This window comes from Mandrillus leucophaeus, unplaced genomic scaffold (genome assembly GCF_000951045.1).
Source record: "Mandrillus leucophaeus isolate KB7577 unplaced genomic scaffold, Mleu.le_1.0 Scaffold801, whole genome shotgun sequence".
Lineage (NCBI taxonomy): Eukaryota > Metazoa > Chordata > Mammalia > Primates > Cercopithecidae > Mandrillus > Mandrillus leucophaeus.
In genome coordinates, this window is record NW_012108709.1 from 385,750 (window position 1) to 396,215 (window position 10,466).

The 10,466-nt window shown below is 40.8% G+C and overlaps 1 protein-coding gene across 1 annotated transcript in view; it reads left to right on the forward strand.

The window, feature by feature from the left end:
* DOCK1 (dedicator of cytokinesis 1) overlaps positions 1-10,466 on the forward strand; it is a 545,861-nt gene that overhangs the window by 117,784 nt on the left and 417,611 nt on the right. Inside the window, exons 28-29 of the mRNA XM_011967590.1 lie at positions 709-843; positions 9,973-10,081. Of these exons, the coding sequence (XP_011822980.1) occupies positions 709-843; positions 9,973-10,081 (244 nt within the window). The remainder of the gene's footprint in view (positions 1-708; positions 844-9,972; positions 10,082-10,466) is intronic.

The window sequence follows — 10,466 nt, forward strand, 5'->3', positions numbered from 1 at the left end:
CTCGGTTTGGCTGTAATGAAAATCTCTTCGATTTTATTGTTTGACCTTCGGGAAGCTAGTGTTTTACCTGTCAAAGTCCTGGTTTCCTCATCCATTAAATAAGATAATACCGCCTCATAGTGTGTGCTGTAGAGGCTAAATTAGATAACGCATTTCACCTGCTTAGAACATCTACACTTAGAAAGTGCTTATTAAATGCTCAGCCTTTGCGCTCAGAGAGAGATTTTATCAGGCGCATTTACTGATTAGGAAATGTTTTACAGGCCAGGTGCGGTGGCTCACGCCTATAATCCTAGCACTTTGGGAGGCCAACGGGGGTGGATTGCCTGAGCTCAGGAGTTCGAGACCAGCCTGGGCAAACGGTGATATCCCGTCTCTACTAAAATACAAAAAATTAGCTGGGCGAGGTGGTGTGCGCCTGTAATCCCAGCTACTTGGGAGGCTGAGGCAGGAGAATCGCATGAACCCAGAAGGCAGAGGTTGCAGTGAGCCTAGATTGTGCCATTGCACTGCAACCTGGGTGACAGGGTGAGACTGTCTCAAAAAAAAAAAAAAAAAGAAAAAGAAAAAGGAAACGTTTTACAGATATTCATAAACTGATAGATGGAAACCAAATAAAAGTAACCTACTTGTGTATTTCCTTAGCAGTTAAGATTTGAGATATTGTCCTTTCCTGAGCTTATTTGTGCGTGTTTGCATTGTGAATAGGAAGCTGACAAAAGTGTTGAAGAACTACGTGGACGGTGCTGAGAAGCCGGGAGTAAACGAGCAGCTGTACAAAGCCATGAAAGCGCTGGAGTCCATCTTCAAGTTCATCGTGCGCTCCAGGATCCTGTTCAATCAGTGCGTACCTGTTCCCTGCACGGCCTCTCAGAGGACTGGCAGGAGATCCTTCACTTCTTTCCTTCCCCTTCTCTCGGCCCCTTATTCTTTCCTTTCTTCTTCTCCTCTTTTTCCCTTTGCTTTCTAGGCTGAGAGAGCACTACTCGATAGGGATCCTGGGGTGGGCTGCGCACTCTCTCCTTACCCTCCCGGGTCCCTGCTGGTGCTGAGGCGAGAGAGCCCTGTTCCTCCTCTGAGATGTGTGCCTGTGAGTCCAGCCTTGGCTCCTGAAAGCATTCACGATGGTGCAGGTGCAGTCCTGGGCATCTACCGAGGGCTCAGAAGCCCTTTTCAGAGTATCTTTATGTGGCACAAAGCCCCAAAAGAACAACAACAACAAAACAGGCCGGGCGCGGTGGCTCACGCCTGTAATCCCAGCACTTTGGGAGGCCGCGGTGGGTGGATCACGAGGTCAGAAGATCGAGACCATCCTGGCCAACATGGCGAAACCCCATCTCTACTAAAAAATATAAAAAAGTTAGCCGGGTCTGGTGGCGGGCGCCTGTAGTCCCAGCTACTCGGGAGGCTGAGGCAGGAGACTGGTGTGAACCCGGGAGGCGGAGCTTGCCGTGAGCCAAGATCGCACCACTACACTCCAGCCTGGGCGGCAGAGGGAGACTCTGTTTCAAAAACAAAATAAATAAATGAAAACAAAACAACAATGAAAAGGCAAAACCAAGTGAAATTGCCTCACTTGGACAGACTCTGGGATTTCCTTCTCTTTTCCTCAGTAGAGTGAAGTTTCATTTCGGGAGAAGTCTTCCCACATAGGGTATTTCCATGAGGAAGGATACTCAAGTGCTGTAGCCTAGTGACATTTTTCACACACTGTGCGGTAAAATAAATTGGGGTATTTGTGACTTGATTATTTTATAGAGAGCCTTAATATTGTATAGATACAGATGCAGGTTAAGAGCTGTGCTAAAATGAGAACTTTCTAAGTTGGCCCACGCCTCTTCACTGTATGATTCAAAGGAGGTGAAAAGCAAGCGTACTGAGGGTGTGGTGTGCAATTTCACTCCCTCTGCTTGGTTTTTTGGGGGATGGCTATTTTGTGGGTGACCTGCCATGAGTGATGTCAGTGGATGTTGGTGGTCCTACGTTGTTATTGTTCTTGTTGTGAGTTCCACACACAGATGGGGTTCATTAACCTGTGTCCCTCTGAATTAGCAAATACATTTGCCTTTGAAAAGCGTGGTGCCCTTGTAACCGATTAGCGAAAATCAGCGATTGTAAGTGTGGACCCACATCAGTGCCTTCCCATTTCCTCCTCACTGCGTTTTCGTTTGTCTGAAGCAGTCATGTCCAGAAGGACCCAGGAGAAGGGGAAAGAATTCACAATCTGACCATTTGTCTACCATGTTAGAAATAAGGACAGAGCAACAAGTGATTGACTGTGTGTTGACCTATCGATGTCATAAACAGGGTGGCAACCACCAGTGATGTGAGACTGAAGTGTGTTTGTGTGCACTCTGGGGTGCCCATGGTTAAAACCACAATCCTCGTGCTGCCATTTTTGCATACAAAGATGGCATGTTTGAGGGCATCATGGTTTTATCCTTGACTTAGATATTAAAGATACACCTTTTTATTTTGCTTATTATGGATATGATGACCTTTGGTGTGGATTGAAGCTTTCCCTCAAGGGTCTAAGTTGTCATTTATTTGCTCATTGTCAGGGTGAAACACAGCATGGTAAGCTGGGTTATGTTTTCTTGTATTTTGATTATGTTTCAGTACAGTTAATTCTATTTCAGTAAAGTTAATTCTATGAAAATGAACTTCCTGGCCCCCTCTGCCTTGCTCTTATATTTTCCCCACTGATTTTAAATCTCTGATGACACTAAACCCAAATCAGTACTAGGATGGGAGGATGAACTTGAAAGATGTTACAGATTTTGTTGTGTTTTATTTGAAAAATGTTAATCTTATGCAGTTTGTGATCAATATGACATTGACTCAGGCATTTGATGATCTGCATATTCTCACCAGATAACACTGCTGACTTTCCCTTTCATTCAGAGGTTTGTATTTCAAACGATCGTGCATTGATAATCATGGTGTTGGCCGGGTGCGGTGGCTCAAGCCTGTAATCCCAGCACTTTGGGAGGCCGAGACGGGTGGATCACAAGGTCAGGAGATCGAGATCATCCTGGCTAACACGGTGAAACCCCATCTCTACTAAAAAATACAAAAAACTAGCTGGGTGTGGTGGCGGCGCCTGTAGTCCCAGCTACTCGGGAGGCTGAGGCAGGAGAATGGCGGGAACCCGGGAGGCGGAGCTTGCAGTGAGCGGAGATCAGGCCACTGCACTCCAGCCCGGGCGACAGAGCGAGACTCCGTCTCAAAAAAAAAAAAAAAAAAAAAAATAGATAATCATAGTGTTTCTACTATTGTAGTAAATGCTATAATGCTGCTTTAGAAAAGATTGAGTTACCCAGGTTGACCAGTAGCAAATTATTTCTCTGCCTCTTTCTTTAATCTCCTTCAATTTCAAACTACAAATGGCACAAAATCTTAGATTCATGGTCCGTAATTTTTTTTTCTTTGATGTCTAATAGTGCTTAGGAATATGATTGGCTGCATGTAATAGAAAAACCCCATTTATGTAACTTAACCATATGGGGTTCACTTTTTTTTTAGTCACATAATGTGCAGCCTGGAGGAAGTGTTCCGAGTTCATGCACTTGCATGAGGACTCTGTCCTGATGTCCTTGGCTCCTTTGATCTCTCTGCCCCACCATCCTTAGTGGGGTCTGTTTATCTCCTAATCCTAAGATGGCTCCTGTCCTTCTCAGCATCAACTCTGCGTTCCAGGTGGAGGAGAGGGGAAGGCAAAGGGGAGACAGCTGTGCCAACTATTCTTCGAAAGAGCTTCCCCATCCCTAGAAAGTATGGTGTGCTTTCATCTTATTGGCCAGAACCATGTCACATGACCACCCTACCCGCAGGAAGCTGGAAAGGATTTTTAGATGGGCTGATTGATGCTTTCTACAAAACCAGAGTGATTTTAGTAAAGAAGTTAGGGAGAAATAGATAATGGATGGGCAGTTAACATTCTCTTCCTCATACCTTCAACCCAGAAGGTCTGTTCTCTGCGAGTCCCTAACTCATTCTGGGTTACTAAATCTTACTTAACTAGGCTTTGCAGAGCCCTTCTTCTCCATTAGTTTGGGAGTCAATCTCTGAGACTTCTGTCAATAGTATCTCTTTGGCTTTAAGTTTCTCTTTAGGCCCTAAGTGATCCACTGACATGGTTTAGTCCTACTAGGCTACATAGAAACTGACTGAAGTACTCAGCTGCCCCTTGTGTTTGGGACAGGAAGTGTTCAGTGCTAAAGTCGTCTGAATGCCTGCATTCTGGTGGTCAGCAGCATGGCACAGACCATGATCCCTCTGCCTGCCTTTGTCCTGGTGTGGACCCAGCAGGAGCCTGGCATGGTCCACAAACTGAGTTTCTTTGCTGGGGTAACTTGTTTGTTAGAAGAGTTGAGACTGTCGAGGACACAAAGTGGTCACAAGACAAGTTGTAGCAATTGTTACAACTCAGTGAGGCTCCCTAGGCCTCTGAGGCCATTGTCTGGTCATTCCTGACTTTAGCTGACCAAGTACTGCAGTGATTCTGGAGATCCTGACGATGCTGCTACTGCTCCTGGTCATGATGATGATGATTATTTGAGACAGGACCTCCCTCTGTCACTCAGGGTGGAGTACTGTGATGCAGTCATAGGTCACTGCAGCCTCAAACCCTTGGGCTCAAGCCATCCTCCTGCCTTAGTCTCCCTAGTAACCAGGACTACAGGCAGGTGCCAGCACATCTGGCTAATTTTTTGTAGGACATGGTCTCACTGTGTTGCCCAGGCTGGTCTCAAACTCCTGGCCTGAAGCGATCCTCCTGCTGTGGCCTCCCAGAATGCTGGGATTCCAGGCGTGAGCCCCTGTACCCCACTGATTCTGGGGAGGTTGATACTCATGTTCCTTCTCTCCCTCCCTTTTCTTCCCTTCTTCCCTAGCTGCTTCCTTCTCTCCTTTTTTTGTTCTTTCCTCTCTCCATCCCTCCTTTTTTCTCTTCTTTGTCCCTTCCTTCCTTCCATGAATACTTAATGAGCATTTGAGCCCCAAGTGTATCCCAGACTTTCATAGTTTGACTTTATTATTTTTTCTCTGAACATTTCCTGAATGTGGATCCTGGCTGCCTACCCTGATTCCGGAGGGGAGAGAAGGACACAGCGTTCTTTGAGACGTAGAGCACCTAGCTGCGTTGTGCAGAGACAACAAATACTTAAATTTAAATCTGTATTCTGAAATGGCTGAGAAGATATTTCATAGATTTTATGAGAGGAGAAAACCCATGCCCTTAGAATATTGGATGGTAGGGCAGACGTCTTCTAGTAATCCCTCCCCTTCTGTCCTCCTCACCCCAGCTCCCCATCATCCCACCACAGCATGTCAGTTGTTACTTCATCTGTGCTATCACAGGTCTGAATTGTAGATGAAATCGTTTTCCTAGCTTGTGTAGGCTACTTAAAGGAAAAAGAGCCCCACGTCCCACGCAGATGTCTAGAATGTCTGATCTGTGACAATCTCCAAGCGTGTCTCCTGTGTGGTGCTGTCAGAGGTGGGGAAGAAAACAAACTAGGACTCTCATCTTCTTACCTCCAGCATGTGTATTACCTTGAGAGAAAAACAATTGTGCTCACAGCTGGAATTCATGAATGTGTTTTCCTTTTTGCAGTTGGGATAAACTTTTGAGATCTTATTTTTCTGTTGCTTTCAAAATGGTCTGCTGTGTTTTCCTGTAATTCAGTAGCTTTGTTAAATTCCAGGATAACTGACCGTAATTATTCTTCCAAAGAACAAAGAGGTGAAACTTTGGAGATGAAGATACTGAAGCTTATATTGTTAACTTACTATCTTTCTTGCTATGCAGTCTTATATTTTTTGTTTTGTTTGGAAAGCTCATTTTGTTTTGAAATGAGAACAACAGTTTAAAAGCTATGGCCCAAAGACATTTGATTCCTGGGGAACCCACTGAAAGATTCCTGACAGCCAGGGGCACTTCTCCACTGGTTTTTGTTTGTCTGTGTTTTCTGTGTGGGCGGATCGCATTAACTAGAAAGGCAGAAAACAGATATCCTGCATCAGACCTTCAGAATCAAATTACTAAATCTAGTTATTGCCTGCCTCCTCTTCTGGGTTTCTTGCGCTTCGTAGAGTTTTTGCCTGTCATCTGGTGTTAGCTTTATAAATAATTAGTTATTGATCATGAATAAGTTGTACAGACCTTTTTGCTCTCATTCCCTGGGTCACAAAATAGAATGTAGTTAATAGACAAAGGTCCTGTCATTCCTTGTTAATGAATACTTATTTAAGTAGAGCAAGGAATGAGCAGATCTTATTCATCTGTTTATTGATATGTTTCTGAGTTGTTTTTTCTCAGAAAAAACAAGTGGCTGTCCCTGGTTTATCTGGGAAAACGAAAAGGGAAGATTCTAGAGACTTTCACAGTGATCTTTTGTTACAGAAAGATGCTTCAAAAGGATCACTGCAAAATGCTATGTTCTAAACATGCTGGTTGGTACAAGATAAACGGTTTTACATTTTTATTCATGAGAAGTTCTGCAGAATTTTTAAAATATTAAAGATTCATTAATCATGCTTTATAGATTTTGAAGCTGTGTTATTGGGGGCATACAGATTTAAAATTGTGATGTCTTTCTTGTGGATTTATTCTTTAATCAATATGAAAAGTTTCTCTTAATCTTCTGGCTAGTATTTGCATGGAATACCTATTTCCATTCTTTCATTTTGGTGCTTTCTGTGTCTTTATACTTAAGGTGTGCCTCTTATTAGCAACATATAGTTGTATTTTTCTTTAATCCAGTCTGACATTCTTCTTAATGGAGCATTTCATCCATTGATATGTAGTATAATTAAGTAATATGTTAGATTTATATATATTATTTTTATATTAATTTTCCCTTCCCCATCTGTGTTATGTTCCCCTTTTACTCCTTTTTTGCCTTCTTTTATACCAGTTACACTTTTTTTAATCATCCCATTTTCTGATTTCTTAACATATTATTTGAATATTCTTTTACTATTATTTTTAACAATTATCCTAGAGATGGTAACATGCATGTTGGACTTGTTTTAGAGTATTTCAAATGATTACTGTTACCAATCCACTGATAATGCTAGATATGGCCAGAAAAATAGCACACTAGGATTGCCATTTTCTTCTCTTCTGTTTATATTATTATTGTATTTCAATTCTACATATTTTATATTCCATAAGACATTACTGTTATTTTATACAGTTAGTATTCATTTGATGTGTTTTATGTTTGTAATTGTTTTTCATCCTTCAATTTCACTTTTCCTTTGGGATCATTTTCTTTCTGTAACTCTCTTGTATTATTTCTTTTAGTATTGCCCAGTTATGGGGCTCTGTTTGTATGAAAATGATTTATTTCATCTTTGTGTTTGAAAGATATTTTCACTCACTATAGCATTCTAGATTGGAAGCTATTTTCTTCTTCCATATATTATTCTATTCTGTTTTGATTTTCTTCGTTTATGGTAAGTCATTAGCTTTCAGACTTATGGATACATCTTTGAATTTAAATGGTATTGTTTTCTTTCTTGCTTTTAGTTTGTCTCCTTTTCTATGGTTATTGACAGTCTTACTATGGGTTGCATAGGATTGTTTTTGCTTTTAATTTATCCTGCCTTGCATGTTTGAATTTTTTGATTGATATCTTTGATCAGTTTTGGACGATTGGTGGCCATTGTCTGTTCTAATGTTACTTTTGTCCCATTATCTTCCTCCTTTTCTCTTGGCACTTGAATTACATGTATGTTAGATCTCCTCAATATGCCTGCACATCCCTAGCCTTCTTTTCTGTATTCTCTTCCTTGGTACTTCTGTTTAGTTATTTTCTGTAGATTGTCTTCCATTTTACTAATTCTGTCTCTTGCTGTGTCTACTCTCTATTTTGTTAATCCATATAATAAATTTTTAATTTTAGAGATTATATTTTGTAGTTTTAGAATTTCCATTGATTATTTTTAAATAGATTCATTTCTCTACTAAAAGTTTTCTCTTACCTTCTATTTGTCATATTTTTATCTTATTTTCCCTGTTCTCATATATGATGATTATAGCTGTTTTGATGTTCTAGGAAACCGTAATATCTAGATTATCTGCGGGACTGTTTCTGCTCTCTTTTTCCTCTTTCACTTGGACTGTGGTCTGGTTTTCTGCTAAGATTAATAATTTTTGTTTGAAGTCAAGACCTTTTGTATGTAAAACTGTAGAAACTTCAGATGATGTGATCATCTTCCAGAGATAATTCATCCTGCCTTCTTCTAGACAAAGTGGGGCTGACCATCTTATTTTAATCAGAGACTGCTTAGTTTCAAGGCTACATTGTACCCTTAGTATGCCTCTGTCTCCATTTACTATACCTCTGGCTTTCTAGGATCCTTTCATCTGAGAGTCAGCTCTGTTACCTGGGGACTCTCTCCCTGGCTTTTTCCAAACTCTAGTCATTTTCTCTGATGACTGATACAAATTCCACTTTGCTTTATAGAGGTTTTCATTTTGGTTTTTAGTCTTCTACCCCATACAGTTCTAGGAATTACAGATGTCCTGAGGGGAAAAATGATTGCAGCTTGATGCCTCCGAGGGCTGTACCAGTCTACCAGGTGTTCTCCATGTCACCTGCAAGCAGAAGTTCATGACTCACATCATTTTAATTGTTTGGTACATCTCTTAAGCAAATGCCATTTGAAAACCCTTATTTACAAAACAGATCCACTAGGTTGCAATTTCCCATTTTACACAGAATTTATTGCTTTACAGTGGAATCCATTTAAATATCAGACTACCTCTAGGGTAATTAATTATCACTTAGTTTACAAAACTTTCCATTGTACACAAGTTTTCAGGTATCGTATATTTTTAATTAGGCAGCAAACTAGTATTAATAAACTCTGTATTAATAAAACATCTGAGTCACAGTATTTTAAAATGCAAATGTGTTGCTTTTTAGTAACACAGCAACTTGAAGTAACTGCTAACAAATAATTTACAGATGAGACTTATTTTCAATTAGTAACACATATTAGCATACATGTAACCAATGCACAACTTCCTTACTACCTATTTATTGAATATGTCCCACCTCTTGAATACTTTTCAGTTACCACTGATGTTGAAATGAATACATTTGTATAGCACTGTTACTCTGAAATAAAAAGTAAAGCAACTCTTGTAATATCGTGTTAAAGGATTAGAAGATCCTGGTAAATTGAGTGTGTTGTTGATTTTCAATTTGTGACATAATGGGTTTAGAAACACTGGTAGTGGCTGCCTGGCAGTTCACACCTGTAATCCTAGCACTTTGGGAGGCCGAGGCGAGTGGATCACCTGAGGTCAGGAGTTCAAGACCATCCTGGCCAACATGGTAAAACTTTGTCCCTACTAAAATACAAAAGTTAGCTGGGCATGGTGGCGGGTACCTCTAAGCCCACCTACTTGGGAGGTTGAGGCATGAGAATTGCTTGAACCCAGGAGGCGGAGATTGCAGTGAGCCGAGATTGTGCCATTGCACTCCAGCCTGGGTGACAAGAGTAAGACTCCGTCACAAAAATAAATAAATAAAATAAAAATAAAAACACTGGTAGAAAACTCAACAGCATCTTAATAGTGTAATTTTTGTGGGGTAGAAATAAAGCTGAATTTCCCCATCCTCTTTCCCTCCTTCTCTTCCTTGGCCCTTTCCTTCCTCCCTTTCTATATATTTTCTGTGTTTTTCAGATTTATAAGATGTAGTATGTTACAATGAAAAGGCAGTGAGTGGTAGCATTAAGAGTCAGCCTCTGTATGTGGAGGCATGCCACCTTGACTGAGTGGTCTGCATGAGTCTCGCTGCCAAGTCACCTTCCTTGCTTCATGAATGTTGAGGATGTGGTCTCTCATTCTAACTTGTCACCCAAGGGATTCCCTTCATGGCTATAGACAGGGATTCAAAAAATGTTGAGGTGTTTCTGCCAGGCCCCCACAGTTTGTGTGTTTCTTTGCAGACTGTATGAAAACAAGGGAGAGGCCGACTTTGTGGAATCTTTGCTGCAGCTCTTCAGGTCCATCAATGACATGATGAGCAGCATGTCAGACCAGACCGTCCGGGTGAAGGTGAGTGCCGGCCACCGCCAAGGCAGACTTCTCTTTCTTTTCTTCTTTCATTATCGTTTTTGGAGGTAGGTATTTTGATTACAGTTAATAAACTTGCCCCAAATACTATAGTTGTTAATGTCAGAGATCTCAATTTGATTTTAAGAGCTGTGCTTTTTTTTTTCCCTCTTTCCTTCTTTCTTTCTTTCTTTCTTTCTTTCTTTCTTTCTTTCTTTCTTTCTTTCTTTCTTTCTTTCTCTTTCTTTCTTTCTTTCGTTTCTTCCTTTCTTCCTTTCTTTCCTTTCTTTCTTTCTTTCTTTTCTTTTCTTTTCTTTCTTTCTTTCTTTCTTTCTTTCTTTCTTTCTTTCTTTCTTTCTTTCTTTCTTTCTTTCTCTCTCTCTCTCTC